The sequence below is a fragment of the Dipodomys spectabilis genome, unplaced genomic scaffold (assembly GCF_019054845.1).
Source record: "Dipodomys spectabilis isolate Male_0828 unplaced genomic scaffold, ASM1905484v1 ptg000112l, whole genome shotgun sequence".
NCBI lineage: Eukaryota > Metazoa > Chordata > Mammalia > Rodentia > Heteromyidae > Dipodomys > Dipodomys spectabilis.
In genome coordinates, this window is record NW_024870789.1 from 977,501 (window position 1) to 996,163 (window position 18,663).

The 18,663-nt window shown below is 39.4% G+C and overlaps 1 protein-coding gene across 1 annotated transcript in view; it reads right to left on the reverse strand.

Annotated features, from left to right (window-relative positions):
- Positions 1 to 18,653, reverse strand: part of LOC122114858 (spermatogenesis-associated protein 31A1-like) — a 58,979-nt gene extending 40,326 nt beyond the window's left edge. The window contains exon 1 of the mRNA XM_042688119.1: positions 18,384 to 18,653. Within this exon, the coding sequence (XP_042544053.1) occupies positions 18,384 to 18,653 (270 nt within the window). The remainder of the gene's footprint in view (positions 1 to 18,383) is intronic.
- Positions 18,654 to 18,663: the final 10 nt, after the last annotated feature.

Genomic DNA, 18,663 nt, shown 5'->3' on the forward strand with positions numbered 1-18,663 from the left:
TAGGGACAACAAACTAAGGGTTCTTACTTTATAGAGGAAGGCATTCCAAAAGGGTTTTTTAAAAAGTGCTTTGTCCTGGGAATGGGTCCAAAATATTTATGTGTGAGGGAGGTGGTGGTAGGGTTAAGGGTAAGGGATAAAAGGGCAACAAAAAGTAAAACAAAACAGCCAAGCAAGCCAGGAGAACCTGAGTTCAAGCCCTATTTCAGGTGTACAGGTGAGCAGATGTGGGCTCATGCATGAAAACACAAAAACCAAAGATATGCAAGAGGCCCTGGGTTCAAGACTCAGTACCTCACCACACCACACACCTAAAAGAAAACAAAATGAAATGAGCCAAATGAGATTGACAGGCCAAGAGTCCAAGCGCAATTCGCAGTTTGCAAATGCCTGCACATACACACATACACATATACACACTTCCAGCACCTCATAAAACTCTGATTACAAGAAGCTTGGAGTACAAGCCCCAGTACCTCAATAAAAAACAAATAAAAAAAAACCCAACTCCAAAATTTTCAAATAAGACGAAAAGGCCTCAAATTCTAGCCCCAGTACCTCACCACAAAAACAAAGAAAAGAGGAGGGCCAGGGAGAGAAGAGAGACTAAAAGGGAAAGAGGTGACAGCAAGAGTGAGCACCTCAATTCAAGCCCTACTTCTGGGGCAAGGGTGCACAGACACAAATGTGAGCACTTGCTTATGCACATGCACACAACTGCATGCATGCATGCACTCAAAAAACTAAATATCCCAACAACAAATCCTCAAAGAAACAACTGCCCCATTAATAAATGGGCTGAAGACTTAAAGAGAGACTTCTTTGAAGAGGAAATAAGAATGGCCAATAGACACATGAAGAAATGCTCAACTTCTCTAGCCATAAAAGAAATGCAAATCAAGACAACATTGAGATTCCACCTCACCTCAGTTAAAATGGCTATATTCAAGAAATCTAATAACAACAGATGCTGGAGGGATTGTGGCCAAAAGAGAACCTTACTGCATTGTTGGTGGGAGCATAAACTTGTTCAACCACTTTGGAAATCAGTATGGAGGTTCCTCAAAATACTCCACATAGAGCTCCCTTATGACCCAGCAATCCCACTTTTGGGCATTTACACAAATGATCATAAACAAGACCATACTAAAGCTACCAGCACAAGCATGTTTATCGCAGCATTATTTACCATAGCTAAGATAAAGGAACCAACCCTGATGACCCTAGGTGAATGGATCAAGAGAATGTGGAATTCAATGGAATTTTATGCCTCCATCAGAAATTGAAATGTAAAGACTTTGAAAAAATTATATTAAATGAAGTAAGCCAAGCCCAAAGAAACAGGTCTCATGGTTTCCCTGGTTTGCAATGACTAGTACATGTGTAGGATGAGCAGAGAAGGTCAACAGCTATGTACCACATATGACCACAACAGCTATGTACATATGACCACAACAGTTATGTACATATGACCACATGAGATAATGTCAAGCAAAATGTACCCTAAGACAGGGACACAAGTATTTTTTTTCTTTTTCGGTAGTATTTTTAATGTACTTATAATGCACTATGTGATTCTTCTGTTTCTGTTGTATGCTCTTCCCGTACAGTATAACCTGTTTACACTGGATTTGATGCTAGTGTTCTGCATCTTGTATAAACATTTTTGTAATTTGGGGAGTGGAAGGGATATGGCAGAATGCTTAAATGGGGATGCAGCCTCTCCCACTGTGACGACGAGATGTAGAAGACACTATGTTGAAAACGAACTTTACAATGTCGGTGGCAGGAGGAGTTGGGGAGGTTGAGAGGTAAGTGATGGTAGAGGGAAAGCAAAGGAGGAGGTAAGACTGCTCGCTACGAAATGTACTCATTACCCTATTCATGTAGTGTAACCCTTCCTTAAAACACTTTAACTATATAAATAATTTATATATGTATAACAAAAGACCCCAACACCAAAACTTTCAAACAAGACCAAAGGCCTCAAGTTCTAACCCTAGTACCTCACCACAAAAAGAAAGAAAAGAAGAGGGCGAGGGAGACAAGAGAGACTAAAAGGGAGAGAGGATGAGAGGAAGAGAGAGTGCCTCAATTCAAGCCTTACTTCTGGGGCAAGGGTGCACAGACACAGATGTGAGCACTTGTTTATGCACATGCACACACATGCATGCACACACACACACACACACACACACACACACACACACACAGGTAAAAGCCACATAAAACTCAGATCCAGAGGCCTTGAGTTCAAGCCTTCAAGTTTAAGTACCTCACCACAAAAAAAAAATTTTTTAAGTCAAGCAAGAGTCAGTGACCCTGAGTTCAAGCCCTATGTCTGGAGAAGCAATGGGCAGATATGCACAGGGGTGTGTGCACACACAAATACAAGCCAGAGAAAAGCAAGAGACCCTGAGAACAATTCCTAGAACCTCACCTCCCCCACACACATACAGCCTCCAAACAAAGGACAGGCCTTGACTTCAAGCACTACTGGTTATACATACACAGTGACTGAAAAAATAGACCTCTGTCAAGTGTATTTCTTCTTATCCATCCTTCCAAGAACATTTTAACCTAAATGTCATCTTCCTTACACACAAACAGCTTACCTTAGCTCTGAGTCAAGCTGTTCTTGCTATAAGATGTGACAAACTTAATCCCTTCTCACAATGACTTATGTGGGTCATAGAATCTTCCTACCTCCATATCTATATAAATAAGCACACATTTTTAAAATTCAAAACCACCATTTAACTTTTTTATAATTCTGCAAAATGTTTCAAACACACCGAATGATGGAAATACAGGTAGCCACAATCTAGCTTTCACCAAGTGATAAGACCCTTCTGACATAAATAAAACCCTGTAGATGTAACTCAAGCACTGGCCTCACACTTGCAATATTTCACTCTACATTTTACTCTACATTTCCAACTAGTTTGTTTAGCTTGGAAATTAACCAGAAAATAATGTTTGAAGTGGCTCGATATTTCTATTTTGTGGCCAAAACTTACTTAATGCAGGACAACTACAATTTCCAGTTTTTTAAGCCACAATTCTGTTTTAGGGAGGGTAAGGGGGAGGAAAGGTGTGACAGAAAAGGGTGGGCAAATGCAGATCACTAGACACTATGTTGAAAATGAAGTATACTACTTGTAAGGGAGCGGGATCCAGAGGGAAAAACTAGGATAAAATAAAGGAAGAGGTGACACCGTTCAAAAAGCAATATACACATGACCTTACTTATATAAAGGTAATAAACCCTCTGTATATCAACTTTACAATAATAGAAAAGTATATTTTTAAAATAAATGCATTATCTAATAGTTATCTAATTTCCAAAATCATTTTGAGCAAAATTTCTCTATATAAACTGATATCTCTTTCTGTTTCTACTGTTCTGTTGTTGGTAGAGGATTGGGGCTTTTATTTTTTATTTATTTGCCAGTTCTGGAGCTTGACCTCAGGGGTCGGGTGCTGGTCCTGAACTTTAGCTTTCTACCACATGAACCACAGCCCTCCTTCTAGAGTTTTGGTAGTTAGTTGGAGATAAGCACCTCATAGATTCCCCTGGGCTGGTTTCAAACTCTGATTCTCAGATCAGCCTCCTGAGTGGTAAAGGTTACAAGAGTGAGCTATGGGGGCCTTTCTGTGTTCTTATTTTTTCAGGCTACCTAAGTGCTTCACCGGTAAGCTTTCACCCCAAATATATTATCTCTTAATGTTTATCTAATCCTGATATCAGCTTGGTTTTCTTTGAATTAGGTAAACATTAACATCTATTTTTGATCATCTCCTTATTTGGGGCCAGCTCTAAAAATTCTTTCAACTAAATTCTCTTGTGTTTTCTTCTTACATCTTCTGTGTGAGAATGCATTCTTGATTCAACTAACCACTTATTGGCACACAAATAAAACATTCAGACACTAGCATAAGCTTGTGATGAGGCTGAAGTGGTAGCAATTGGATATTCCATAAATATTTCATTCTGCCACCTTTTAACCTTCTAGTTATTCTACATGATGAGAAGTAATGGGTTTTTAGTTAACACCTTTCTACTTGCCAGGACAAGGAAAAAGAAACAACAACTAAATTAAATAAAGTCAAATTGTACCATTTGTACAATTTTGTGGTATATACATAATGTGTAGTGTAACTATACATACATACCTAATGTAAAGCATACCATTTTAAACATTTTATCTTATTGTTGTGGCAGTCCTGGCGCTTGAACTCAGGGACTGGGTTCTGTCCCTGATCTTTTGTGCTCAAGACTAGCGCTCTACTGCATGAGCTCAGCTCCACTTCCGTCTTTTTTTTTCAATTAGATATAACATCCTCACAGACTTTCCTGCCTGGACTGGCTTTGAATTAAGATGCTTAGATATCAGCCTCCTGAGTAGCTAGGGTTACAGGCATGAGCTATAGGTACCTCGAGCTAACCTTTTTACATCTATAATTGAGCACCATTAAGCTACTGACAACCTTGTGAAGTAATCACTACCATCTATTTCCAGAACTTCTATCATCTGCATATCCATTATGCTCTCACTCCCCAGTGTCCTGTCTCCACCCTTTAGCAAACACATAAACCACTAGGCACTGGTGGCTCATGCCTATAATCCTAGCTACTTAGGAGGCTCAGCTTAAGAGGGCTGTGGTTCCAAGTGAAGCCAAGAAGAAAAATTCATGAGGTACTTCTCTGCAGTTAATCAGCAAAAAACCCAAAGTGGCTGAAGTGATAGAGTGCCAGCCTTGAGCAAAGCAGCCATATGAGAGCATAAGGCCTTGTGTTCAAACCCCAGCAATCACCATGCACGTGCATACACACACACACACACACACACACAAGTAAATTTCTTCTTTTGATGACAAATCTGACTCAGGCCTCACCTTCCACCACATGCTCCACCATCGTGTTACAAATATTGTGCAAATAGCTCCAACATCGTTTGTTACAGTCTTTCCTTCAGAGCACATGTCTTATAGATATTAAATACTGAATCTGTAAAGTAGTGCATATTTTTGAATATTCAGAAAGCTAAGCAAATGAATATTTAAATCTTTACAAAGAAGTTTAAACACATACTCATGGGTAGAAAATATGTCACTGATAATTTAAAGTAGTTACAATGCCTAAGAATCCCAAAGTGAGCTACACACAATACAGGAATGAAAAGGGCTCCAGGAATGAAAAGGTCAGTGTTGGTGTTAGGGCAGGACTTGTATTCCTGAGCTCTTGTAAAGCTCACTGATTATCAGAGAACCCAGAAGGATGAGTTTGCTTGCATAGGCAATGCCAAAGCAATGCAAACTGCTATTTATCAGACCCAAAATACAATAGACTAACTGTAAGTAATTCATCACTTAGACATCATTCTATGGAAAGAACTAATGAGAAGACACTCAGTATTCAGTACAATAGCAAATTGTTCTACTTTGACTTTTCTCATAAATAAGCATGAGTAGAGTGTTTTAAAATTGCCTTTGTATCTTACATGCTTCTGGGCTCTGTTTCAATAGTTGGTCTGAGAAGCTGCAGGACACACAGTCACTGAAATACTTGGCAATCTGACTGATCACATTTCTCAACAGAGGAACATACCCAGATGCTTTCTTCTAGTCTATATTGCTTCCAGTTCCTCCCACTGTCACTGAACATCAGGAAGTAGCTGGTCACCTAGTTGGAGCACCCAGCTTCAGCTGTAACTTTCATTCTCTCTCCAAGATCAATCTGCAGCCACTGGTGTTGATTTGATACAAGGGGAGACCAGCCACCATCTCCTTTTTGTGAACATAGTAATGAGAAAATAGTATATTTAAAATGTAGCCCTTGCTTTATTATCACTCTTTAAAAAAGATGAGTCACCAACAGCTTTATGGGGAAAAGTCTCATTCAGAACCTTCACCATGTCTATTCAAACTCTCATGGATTGACCCAGAAATCCAACCTATATATAGTGCTGCTAAAGGAATCAGACTATGAAATATTATTTGAATTAATTATTCCATCATCAAAGAAAAGAGGCTAGACCTTTCTATCTAAGTTTGAAAAGCTCTATTTGTATCATTAGCTTATTAAGAATATGAACATAAATTTAGAAAGATCTAGCTTCAAGATATAGAACATACAACATCTCATAATTATACATATATAATACAAAAGTGAAAATGGATGAAAACTACATTAATTTCTCTGATATGAAGTTTAAAAACCCCCTCCTTACTTTTTGTTGTCACTTCAGTGTCCCTTGAGTAAAAATGCTAAATTCAGCAGACTGAAAACTGAGCACCAAGTCACATCTAGATCTAAAGCTTGTGGTATGGTGTCTCAGTTATAAGAAAACCAAGAAGCCACATTTGGAGAGGTTGAAGAACTGGAAGTTCTTCTTAAATAGCTGGTGGCTGAGCGAACTCCCTCCACCCAGCAAGGCACCAGAATGTCTGTGTGAACAAGGTGACAGGACTTAGACTCAGTCTCCTCACTTCATAAGGATATATTGTAGATGCCCTTAATTCTTCTAGTTTAACAGGATGGAAGTTATGCCTAGTCATCCCTCAGTATCCATAGGAAATTGGTTTTATGAGCACTTGAATACAAAAATCCATAGATGTTCATGTACTTTAGATAAAATGGCATAGCCTTTGAATATAAATTACTCACATCTTCCTGTGGATTTTCAATCATTACTGATTACTTCTAATGACCAGTTCAATCTAAGTGCTATGTAAATAATTTTTATGCTTTATCCTTTTGACCACCGACGGCCATCTGGGTTGCTTCCATATCTTGTCTATGGTAAACAATATGAGAAGAAATGTGGTTTTGCTGGTAGCTTTAGTGTGGCCTTGTTTGTGGCTTTAAATGCCCAGGAGTGGAATTGCTGGGTCATAGGGAAGTTCTATGTGTCAGCTTTAGAAGAACCTCCATACTGCTTTCCTGAGTGGTTGAACACATTTACACTCACCAACATTGCAGTACAATCCAGTTGACCACATCCCCTCCAGCATCTGTTATTATTAGATTTCTTGATAATGGACATTCTAACTGGGGTGAGGTGGAATCTCAGTGTTCTTTTGATTTGCATTCCTTTTATAGTCAGAGATGTTGAGCATATCTTGTTGTGTCTATTGGCCATTCTTATTTCCTCTTCAGTGAAGTCTCTCATTAACTCTTTACTCAATTTATTAATTGGGTTGTTGTTTCTGTGAGGGGTTTATTTTGGGGGAGCATTAATTTTTTGAGCTCAGTGAAATTCTATGCTTCCCTCACAAAGAATGGCATTGCACCAATTTTAAGAAAATGGAAAGATTTTGGAAAAAGTATATTAAAAAAAGAAAGGCAGACCCAAAGAACTGTAGGTTGCATGGGTTCCCTCATTTGTTGTACCTAGAATGTGCCTATAAATCTGTAAGTGAACACGGTGGATGGGAAAAATCAAAAATTACACTTTGACATGATAAATAATCAGGGAAAATAAACATATTCTTAGGAGAGGACCACAAGCCTCAAAAGTTATGTGCATATGATCATATAAAAGTATGTTTATTGAAATGAATTCCAAGAAATGGGAACAAGAAGTTTATGTTGTTTGTTTTTTGTTTTTCTTTGTTTGCCTGTTTTTTTCTTCAGCGATACTGTTTTTGATTTCTGTACCTTTTGTCTGTAAGTTTATCTGTTTACGCAAGGATAAGTATGAGCACAGAAATGGTGGGACAAGGATGTAATAAAGCTACGACCACAAATATGTTTATCACAGCATTATTTACAATAGCTAAGATATGGAACCAACCCAGATGTCCCTTAGTGGATGAATGGATCAAGAAAATTATATATCTATGTATATATATACACACACACACGCGCACGTGCACACACACACACTCACATATATATGAATTGTATGCCTCCATCAGAAAGAATGATATTTCCCTATTTGATAGGAAATGGAAAGACTTGGAAAAAAATTATATTAAGTGAAGTAAGCCAAGCCCAAAGCAACAATCCTTGATAAGAAATGCAATCATTACCTTGCCCATGTAATTGTAACCCCTCTCTACATTATTTTCACAATAAAAAAGAAAAGAAACATAGGTCCCCTGGTTTCCCTTATTTACAATAAATAATAAACGTCTAAAACAAGCAGAAAAGGTCAAAGGCTATGTACATATGACCATATAAGATGATGTTAAGTGAAATGAGCTCCAAGATAGGGACACGAGTGCTTTTTTCTTTCTTGCTGTTGTTTTAAACATATTTATAATGTACTGTGTGATGTTTTCTGTTTCTTTTGTATGTTCCTCCCCCATGGTATAGCCTCTGTTTTCACTGTATTTGATTCACTTGCCATGAATCTTGTATACACATTTTTCTAATTTGGGGAGGGGCAGGGAAAAAACAAAATGCTTAAATAGGGATACAAGTTCACACATTTTAACAATCAGATATACAAGACACTATGTTGAAAATGAATGAACTTTAGAACTTGGTGGGGGAGGGATGAGTTGTGGAGGTAGGAGGGAAGGACTTGTAGGGAAAACAAAGGAGGGGGTAACAATGCTTAATAGGAAATGTACTCATTACCTTACTGTAACCCCTTTGTACATTATCTTTACAATAAAATATATATATTAAAAATTAAAAAAACAAATTGTGATGTATACATATACATGTATATATGTGTGTGTGTGTGTGTATACACACACACACACACACACACACACACAATGGAATTCTATCCTTCCATCAGAAATAATGACATGGCCCCATTTGTTAGGAAATGGAAAGAATGGGGAAAAATCATATTAAGTGAAGTAAACTAGACTCAAAGAAAGAAGTCTCATGGATTCTCTTTTTTGCAATAATTAATATATTTCTAGGATAATCTTATCAGATGAGCATCAAAGCTCAAAAGCTTTGTATATATGACTATATAAGTTGATGCTGAGAGAAATGAACCCCAAGATATGGACACAAGTGGTTTTTTGTTTTTGGTTGTTGTTTGAATGTACAATGTGGTTTTGGTTTTGTTTCTTTTGTCTGTTCTTCTTCCTATGGTATATCCATATTGTCATTGTATTTGATTTTGGTACTTTGCATCTTGTATATATATTTATCTAATTTGGGGAGGGGAAGGGGAATATTAAAATGTTAAAACCAGGACACAGGATGACCCATTGCAACAATGATACTCACAAGACACTTTACAACTTTGCTGGGGAGGTAGGAGTGGTGTAGAAGGGGAGAGAAGGGATAATAAAAGAGAAACAAGTAGGAAATAACAATGCTCAACAAGAAATGTGCTCAATACCTTACTGATGTAGCTGTAACCCCTCTGTACAGCATCTTTACAAAAAAATTTAAAAATTTTTAAAATTTGAAAGCATAAAAACATAAAAAATAATTTGATGCTGTTGTTAACCAATGACAACCAAAAATGCCTGTACATTTCAACAGATATAGTATTCTTAAGTTTTTATTGTTAGTATAAAGGTGATGTACAAAGGGGTTACAAGCACATAAGTCAAGTAAAGAGTATGTTTCTTTTTGGACAATGACATCCCTTGCTTTCCTCCAGTTTTTCTCTCTCCCATGTTCACTCATAAGTTGTACAATTCATTTTCAACACAGTGCCTAGAGAGTTGCTACATTTTTTCACCCTTTGCCCTTCCATTTCTGTGCTCTCTTTTTCTTCCCAAAGATAGACTGACCCATTGCAACAATGAGAAGTACAAGAAGCTATGTTGAAAAATGAACTTTACAAATTAGGGTATGGTGTGTGTGGGGGGGGGGTTGAGGGGGTTTAGCTAAAGAGGCAGGAGGAAAGGGATGGTACAAGGAAAACCAAAGGAGGAGGCAACAAAGCTGGATATGAAAAGTACTCCTTACCTTGCTCATGTAACTTTAACCTCTCTGTACAGTATTTTCACGAAACGAACTTAATTAAAAAAAGATACATAAAGGAAGCCAGGTGCCAGTGGCTCACCCATGTAATCCTAGCTACTCAGCATGATGAGATCTGAGGATCTCGGTTCAAAGCCAACCAGGGCAAGAAAGGCCATGAGACTCTTATCTCAAATACACCACCAGGAAGATGTGCTGTGGCTTAATTGGTAGAGTGCTAATCTTGAGCTGAAGAGCTCAGATACAGTGGCTAGGCCCAGAATTCAAGCCCCATCTCCACCAAAAATTATAGATAGATAGATAGATAGATAGATAGATAGATAGATAGATAGATAGATAGATAGATAGATACATACATACATACATACATACATACATAGATACATAGATACATAGATACATAAATGAACAAAGAAGACAAAAAGAAAAGAAAAGTGCAGCAACAAAAAAATGCTTATTTCCATTTCCTGGACAATATTATTTCCAAATTATTTGCCAGTTGAAGCTTGGATTAATCTGGGTTGTGGAACCCATGACCACTTAGGATTGATTGTACCTGAATTTTTATTTTTCATACAGAATTTTCTGATTTTTAAAGTAAGAAATTAGAAATTGCTGAGTTTTACTAGTAATTAATTTTTCTAGTAATTAATGCCTGCAAAAGAGTACTGTCCTCCAAATTGTCATTTATATAGCAAAATCTGAATAAAAATAGTGTTTCCAAGGGCTCTGATGCCTAATTTGTGGGTCTGTATCCAGAACTAATTTGTTTATTTAGAAAGAAGGGAAAGCCTCTCATGAGCTGCTAGCATTGACATCCTGCCTTGATGTTTAAGTGAGGAGGACAAGTCAGATAGTTGACATGGTACCTGACAGGGAGGAGGGAAGTGCAAGAGCACCTACATCAGGACTTGTGGAGTTTTACTGGGGAGGTACAGACATCATTTCTCAACTACATCCTCTATGCATAGCCCTGCACATAGGTATAGCTGTGTGCTTAGTAAAATAGAAAGCATCTGTAAGCTTTAGAGCCTAGATGTTAAGATCTACTCATTTGCTTCAACAAAAATCTGTGTTCAAATTACTCAAAATGTTGCTAAGTGCAATGATGCAGTTCTTTTTTCTAATTTATTATCCCTTAAGGAGTTTCAGTTCCATAAGTCAGGTTAGAAGCACAGTGCATCTTGATCAATGTCACTCCTTCCACCATTTTCTCTCATCTTTCCCCAGCCCATCCCTATCCTCAAGTTACAGAGTTCAAATTTTACACAATGTACATTGCATATAATGACTGCATTTGCTCATTTGCCCTCTCTCCCTTTGTGTGTCCTCCTGCTTGTCCTGATCCACTCCTTTGTTCCAGAATCTCAAATAAGGCCAGACATTGTGGTACCTGCCTATATCCCCAGCACTAGAAGGCCGATAGAGGAGACTAGAAACCCATCTACGCTGCCTCTAACAAAACCCACTGCCCATTATTAAAAGGATTGTTTTGCTAGTTGTTTTTAAAGGCTTCATTTTATTTATTTTTTATTTTGAAACAACTTTAGATTTACAGAAAAGTTGGATTGAGGGAACAAAAAAAATTCCATAAAGATTAATTTGCTTTATGTGTGTGTGTGTGTGTGTGTGTGTGTGTGTGTGTGTGTGTGTGTGTGTGTGTGTGTTTGCTCCTGGGATTCTGGCTGAGAGTTAATAGTCTTGACTAAAATTCCTACTACAATTTTGTAATTACTATTTAAAGTTAAAAATGTGGAATGAAGGCTGGGAATGTGGCTTCATGGTAGAATGCTTGCCTAGCATGTATGAAGACCTGGGTGTGATTCCTCAGTGCCACATAAACAAAGACAGAAGTGCCACTGTGGCTCAAGTGATACAGTGCTGGCCTTGAGCAAAATAAAACAAAAAAACTCTAGGATAGTGGCCTGGCTCTGAGTTCAAGAGCCAGGACTGGGAAAAATAAGGAATGAAAATATTACAATAGAGCTCTGGCCTCCCTGAGGTCAATATTACCATGGGGTGGGGGACAAAGCTAGAAATTAGGCTTGACAGTTTCTTGTCCTTGGAAGTTGTACACTTGAAATGTTGAATGACTCATCTTAAATCTCTGAGAAATGGTTAAATGCTCCATATTCTCATGGTCCTATTGGTTAGTAATATAGTCCTCAATAATTTATTGATACTGTTCTTTTCTTTTGCACATGTCCATCTTTCTGTGGAAGCCCTACAAATGACTGCATAGAAATGAAAGATTCAGCATGTTCCCAGAGTGTAGCCCTGGAAGCAGCCTCTCCCACAGGGTAGCCACATCCCTACATCCCACACCCCTACAGCTTTCCACAACTGCAATTAATCAACCTTGAACACTTCACCTCTAACCTATGGTGAGGAGTGGCTGTTAGTTTGCCAATTAAACTGCTTGACTGAATTCACTAACAAAGTAAGAAACCAGCTGAGTCCCCTCTCTGCCAGGGGCCATTTGTTGAAGCAGGAACCACAGCCACAGGTAAACCCAGTCTCTGCAGGTGAGGAAGCTGCAGTAGACTGGTTTAGAAATGCTATCTACACATGCCAGTGTAAAACAAGCTTTCTCTAAAACTTAATAAAATATTAAAGAGAGAACAGGAAATATATAAGCATTGGCCTGATGAATATTGGGGAGCTCAAGACAGTTTGGGAGACACTCTCACCTAACATCACATCAACATAACATAACACAGTATAACATCAAACCAAACAAAGCACACTGATGGCATTCTAAAAGGGGCAAGCTGAATGGCTGCCTCCTTATCACTAGCAGTGCCGATCAGTCATTCTCAAGCTGTTCTGCTAGTCTTATCAAACATTGCAGATCTGTAAAGCCATGTAAGATGTAGTGGTGCATGCCTGTAATTTCAGCATTCAGGAGGCTGAGATTGGAAGACTGTAAGTTCAAGTCCAGGTCGAAGCTACATTGGGAGACTATCTCAAAAAGAAAAAAGACAAGTTCCATGTAGAAGCCAAAGGGAGTCCAGTATTTGATAATTACTTGGTCACCTCACAAAAAAGACTGGTCCTACAACTCACCTATTGTTAGTGGCTTAGGCGGCTTCTCCACTGTGCTCCACCTCCTCCCTTCTCACCCATTCACAGAAGCCTTAGCTGAATAAAACACCAGGATTCAAAATAAAAGTACTTCTAGAAGGTCCCACTGCACAGAGCAAGTTTCTAAAGCTCAGGGGTCCCAAACACTGACAGCCTTTCCACATGTTAGCAATAGGGCTGGGATGAGCATTCAGGAAGAAATATAATAAGACTAACTGATTTCCCTCCAAGCTACATCTCATCCTGGAAGACAATCAAGGATCTTACAATGGTATTACTGCCTCATGTAATTCTAGAAAGAGGCAATAGCAAGTGATACAATTTTCATGGCTTGCTCATTGTTCACTTCACAGTTGACAGAGCCACCAGGAAGAGTGCATTTGTAGGTAAATTTTGAAAAGCTAAGGAAGAAAACCAAGAAAAACACAACTTACTATCTTCCTCTGAGGTACCAAGGCCCTTCCAGATGTCACAGCGACAAGAAACAGCTGGGTTTCTCTATAATGTGTAGAACAGCAGCTTTAAGGACTAGCCTTGAGCTATAATATTTTGTGAAGTAGTAGCATTGACCTGAGATGAATATAATTGCCAGATAGAAAAATTTTACATCTTATTTGCATACATCAACAGTGTATATCCTTTGGCACAGCATGAGGCAAGAACTGATAAATATTTTGTGCCAATAAATAATCATGTGTGAAAATATATAAAATCATACCACAAACACTAAGCCCATGAACTTTCCAAACATAAAAGATCTTTTGTTTTGTGCAACTCCATCATGTAAACTATAAAAGGAGTAATACCTAGTACAGGGACACAGCAGCACACACTGACCCAGTATCAGACCATCCAGCTTATGTGTCAAGGATTTACAAATGCCTAAGTCCCAACTCTATCCTGGAAACTTCAGCTCAGGTCAATCCTCAGCTTGATTTCACCCACTCACATTTTCCTCAGGATGAAATGTGCCTGAAAATCATCTCTAGAGACAGACTCAACTCTTCCTGAAATAAATTGTGTACCTTGAACCAGAATGTCACTGGAAACAACTCTGATTTTTGACACCACCTGGCCTCAACAGCTCAGTGACAGCTCTGTTACTGGGCAGTATCTTATCTGGCCATAAGCTCTTGCCCTTAGGCAAGGCCTCTTGAAACCCTGTGCCCACCAGTTTAACCCTTTCCTAGCCTACACTGCTCGTAACTTCAATTAATTGGAAGTGTAAGGTATGGTCTGAGAATTAATATTAGTAATTAAGGGTAGAATAAAAATAGACTACATTGTTAGTGCCCTAGGCCCTTATGTGTTTGGTGAATTAACATCAAGCGAACCAACCTAAATGTCTAATTCATGGCTATTTAATAAAAGTTTGATACTATATATGACATTGCTCACAACACAGGGTTTCTTCACCACAATCCCCATCTGCAGCCCCTCTGTGGCTGTCTTGGCACTATGCCTTGCAGATGCGGAAAACACACCATCATTTTAGGATCCTGTGAGGCTTCTATTGCCATTTTAGTGGTACCCATTCCAGAATTTAGACTGTTCCTATCAATGGCCTACCTGACTAATACTTTTAATGGGGGAAGACATACTGCAAGTTCCTATCTTATTTTGATGTAACCGCTTGCTCACCTCTAGCAGAATCCTGACACACAGGCAGATGCTTCCCAAGGGAGATGAAAGGCTGACAGAAATTCAAGGTGTGGGCTGGGCCCACCTTCCTCTGACCAGTGATTAATAAAAATGACCACTGTTCCTGCTGCCCAAGAGTGGACATGCCCTAAAATACTTTATCATTTCACAAAAGTGAGACTCACTAGGTGAAAACTGAAAATAAGTTCATGTCTTCCTGAAGTTTTAATAAGAACAAGAGCAGAGATACACAGAGGACAAATTCTAAGTGGGCTAACGTGAAATAAAAGACAGTCCCATTCTTCAGGAGGTATAGAGGTCAAGCAAAAACACTACATTGAAACTTGTGCCAAGCCAAGCTTCTCTACAATGCCACTGTAATATTTTTTCAAATGGGATATCATCTAGCTACATGCTTTCCTCTCCCCATAATGACTAATTAGGGTTCCAGAACATGATAAGGCAAGTGGGGAGAGGGTGAGGGAAGCAGGGTCTTCCCTCAAAGATCAAAGGTGTCTACAGGGAAGAGACAATTAGCTCAATGCCTGCTCCTACGACACCAGCTCAGACCTCTGGGCTTAACCCTGAGGCTTCTTTGCCACTCTGCCTATTTCATGGAGAGTTAACATCTTTGCTTAAGCTCCTTTTTTCTTAGGAAAAAATGTCAGTTATTCACATGCAAGATATCTGGATGTGAAGATGAAAAAAGTGGAGAACCTTGTTTTAGACTGGTCTAAGCGCTGGCTGACTGACTTCTCTGTGCCTCCAGCAATTTTCCAGAGCACAAGCTGTGGAGAAAGACCTGCTGTCCCAAAGACTATATACACACAAATAGCTATCTATTCATAGCAAGAGTCCAGCCTGTTCTCATCACAGGAACTCTAGGAAAAACCACAATAAAAGATTTCAAATATAAACTCTGAGTATTTAATTCTACAGTAAATGATACTATCTCCACAATCACCAGCTTTCTCTATATCTACAATCACCAGCTTTTTCATTAGGAAATTCTTTTTTTTCAAATCAGTTGTAGGCCTGAACTCTGGGTTGGGGTGCTGTCCCTCAGCATTTCAGCTCAACATTATAGCCCTCTTCCATTTGAGCCACAGTGCAACTTCCGGCATTTTCTGTTTATGTGGTGCTGAGGAATCAAACCCAGGGACTCATGCATGCAAGGCAAGCATTCTACCACTGAGCCACCTTCACAGTCCCATTAGAGAGTTTTTAATCTCCCTAATGATTCATTTGAATATATGAAGAAGCCCCCAAATAGAAGATAAACTTTGCATGGTCATTTAATAGACATGTTATAATGATATGTCAAACGTGAGTTGTTTTCATTAAACATATTGGAAATAAGTTGAACTTCTACTTTAAAATTTTTCGCCCCAATGTTTATGGCCACTACAGTACCCAGTGCTCAAAGCAAGAGACCTGGACTCTTAAGTTCCTGTCTCTACAAGTCAGAAACACAATACACAAGCTTTGAGTCTCTTTAAAGTAACTTCAGTCTTTACTCATTTATTATAATAATTTGGAAGCCATTAGGAAGTTGTGATATTAGAAAAGAAATTATTATTTTGAAAATATAACCTTTTTTGCATTTGGTTTCATCAAAATGCATTATACTCAAAACCTGACAACTAAGGAATTGAAATCTCTTTATACATCTACTTAGTAGGAGGAAAGAAAGAAAACAAGAAAGAAGGAAAGAAAGAATGAGTAAAAGAACTGTGAGTTCTCAATGCATTCAATTGTTTAATCTACTGAAGTGTTATTTGCTCAATAGGAAAAGCAATGTATTTAGTAATGCTGGATTGGCATGAATAGATTAATACATCTTCCAAGAGTGATCCTGTAGCTCCCTTCATATGGTTAGGATATGCAGGAATCCTTGTTTTCAATGATACATTTCTGGCTTCCTCCCGCTGAGGTACTGGGACTCAGGCATCTCCCCATCACAAGCCATGGCTCCTACACATAACAGAGGCATCATGTGCCACTTTGGTTACTTTACCCAGTTGTTCTGAAATTGCCTCATGTCTTTATTTATTTTAGTTTTGGTAATATTTTTCTTATGATCAGCTCACTTGACCAGTCACATGCTATTTTAAAATGAAATAGTTTAAAACTAAAAAGGGTGCAATAATTGGAAATAATCTATGACCACCAATATTTCTTTTGTGACTGAGTTTTCCTCATCAGCACTTATTGTCACTCAATACAGGGGAAAGATACCAAAACAAAATAAACACAAAATTATTAGCAAGAAGAAAGCTAACAAATGATAACATGATGGGTCCTTTCCTTAAATTTCAGTATAAGTAGTTTTGCAGCTATATGGAAAATAGCTAAGAATACAAAGTCTTTGGAAGAGATCAGAGTGGATTGACAATAGCAGACTCACCATCTGTCCTATGTAAACTAGCAAATCCAGGGCTGTGGCTGCTGGACAGCGCTGAGCTGCTGCTGAAGGATACCCGGGGCAAGGCAGAGGTCAGTGGAGCATCGCTCTTGTCTGTACAACAACAACAAAAGACATCATCATCCCTCACAGGCTAGAGACACACTGAGAAAATTTTTCCTACCCTCTACTTTCTCACCCCCCTTCATTTTGAGTTACTAGGTAGAAAAATGCTTGAATTTGTAGCAAACATCAGTTTTCACTGAGATATGCAAGTAACTGCTAACTATAGGCTCTCATTGATAATTAAAACATGATTTGTAGCATTTGCTGTTTCTCATGGTATAAGTATTTCAATTTGACCAGAATTGAACCTGTCCACGGGATAGGTTGGAAAGAGATGCACAGTTTCACATATAACATGGAATTTTCTCCTTGCAAATAGATATGTAAATAGCCACTGTGGTTAAAACATAGGTGTCATGAAATGAATAACTAGTGGAGAGGTTTGAGAATTTACTTTCATTTTGCTTAACTGAAAGTTTATATAATTTTATTTTGAAAAAAACACTGGATTGTAAAAGTAAGGACTGGCTCTGTATTGGAGGGTTCTAAATTTCCCTAAAACTATCTAAGGATTCATTAGAAGTCCAGTCCAGAGCCAAAGAGGATTCTTCATACATGTTCAAACAGCCCTACATGGCTCAGGGGTTGGAAACAAGTGGCACAATTATTCCTAGGACCTATAAAGAGTGAGAAAATCCTTCGATGCACATTTAAATGTAACAAACAAATTTATTTACACTATTTACACCAGAAAGGGGTCCTGCGACTACGTTGTCCTGGGCTAGATACCCAGAACCAAGAGCAGCCTCGACCATGAAGCCTCCAAGTCTCCAGTAGGCAGCCCCGATCTTATTAGTTGGTCTGCAAGCCACAAATTAGTCGGCTGTTCTGCTACCTCCAACCCCAGACCTCCAAAGCTGCAAAGCTGCAAAGCTCCGAAGGGGAAGGCTTTTCCTTTTCTTCCCTTCCTCCTTCTCTGCAGCCTCTCTGCTCTCCACAGGCCTGCCCCGCCTGCGCAGGAGGCGCCTCTCCACAGGCCGCTCCAGAGAAAGGTCCCAGACGGCCCCTCGAGGAGGCCCCGAATGACCTCTGGAGGCCGTCCCGGATGGCTGTGGAGGCTGGCCTGCCTCCTCAGGCCTGCCCTGCGCTACTCGGCAGGCTGTCCCTGCTGTCGCCTCTCTTCACTCAGTGTCTCCCCTCTCCCTTGTTCTACTTCTTCCTTGCTCTCTCTCCCCTACCCTCCTCAGGACTCTCCTCAGGACTCTCCTCAGGACTCACCTCAGGACCCTCCTCAGGACTCTCCTCAGGACTCTCCACAGGACTCACCTCAGGACTCACCTCAGGACCCTCCTCAGGACTCTCCTCAGGACTCTCCACAGGACTCACCTCAGGACTCTCCTCAGGACTCTCCTCAGGATTCTCCTCAGGACTCTTGGTCTCTCCCCTACTCTCCCCTTCTCGGTCTTCCCTCAGGACTTCTAACAGGCAGCCTATGCACAGGCTGCGCCCCTCCCCTTTCGGCGGCTTGCCCCGCCCCTTCGGCGGCATGACACGCCCC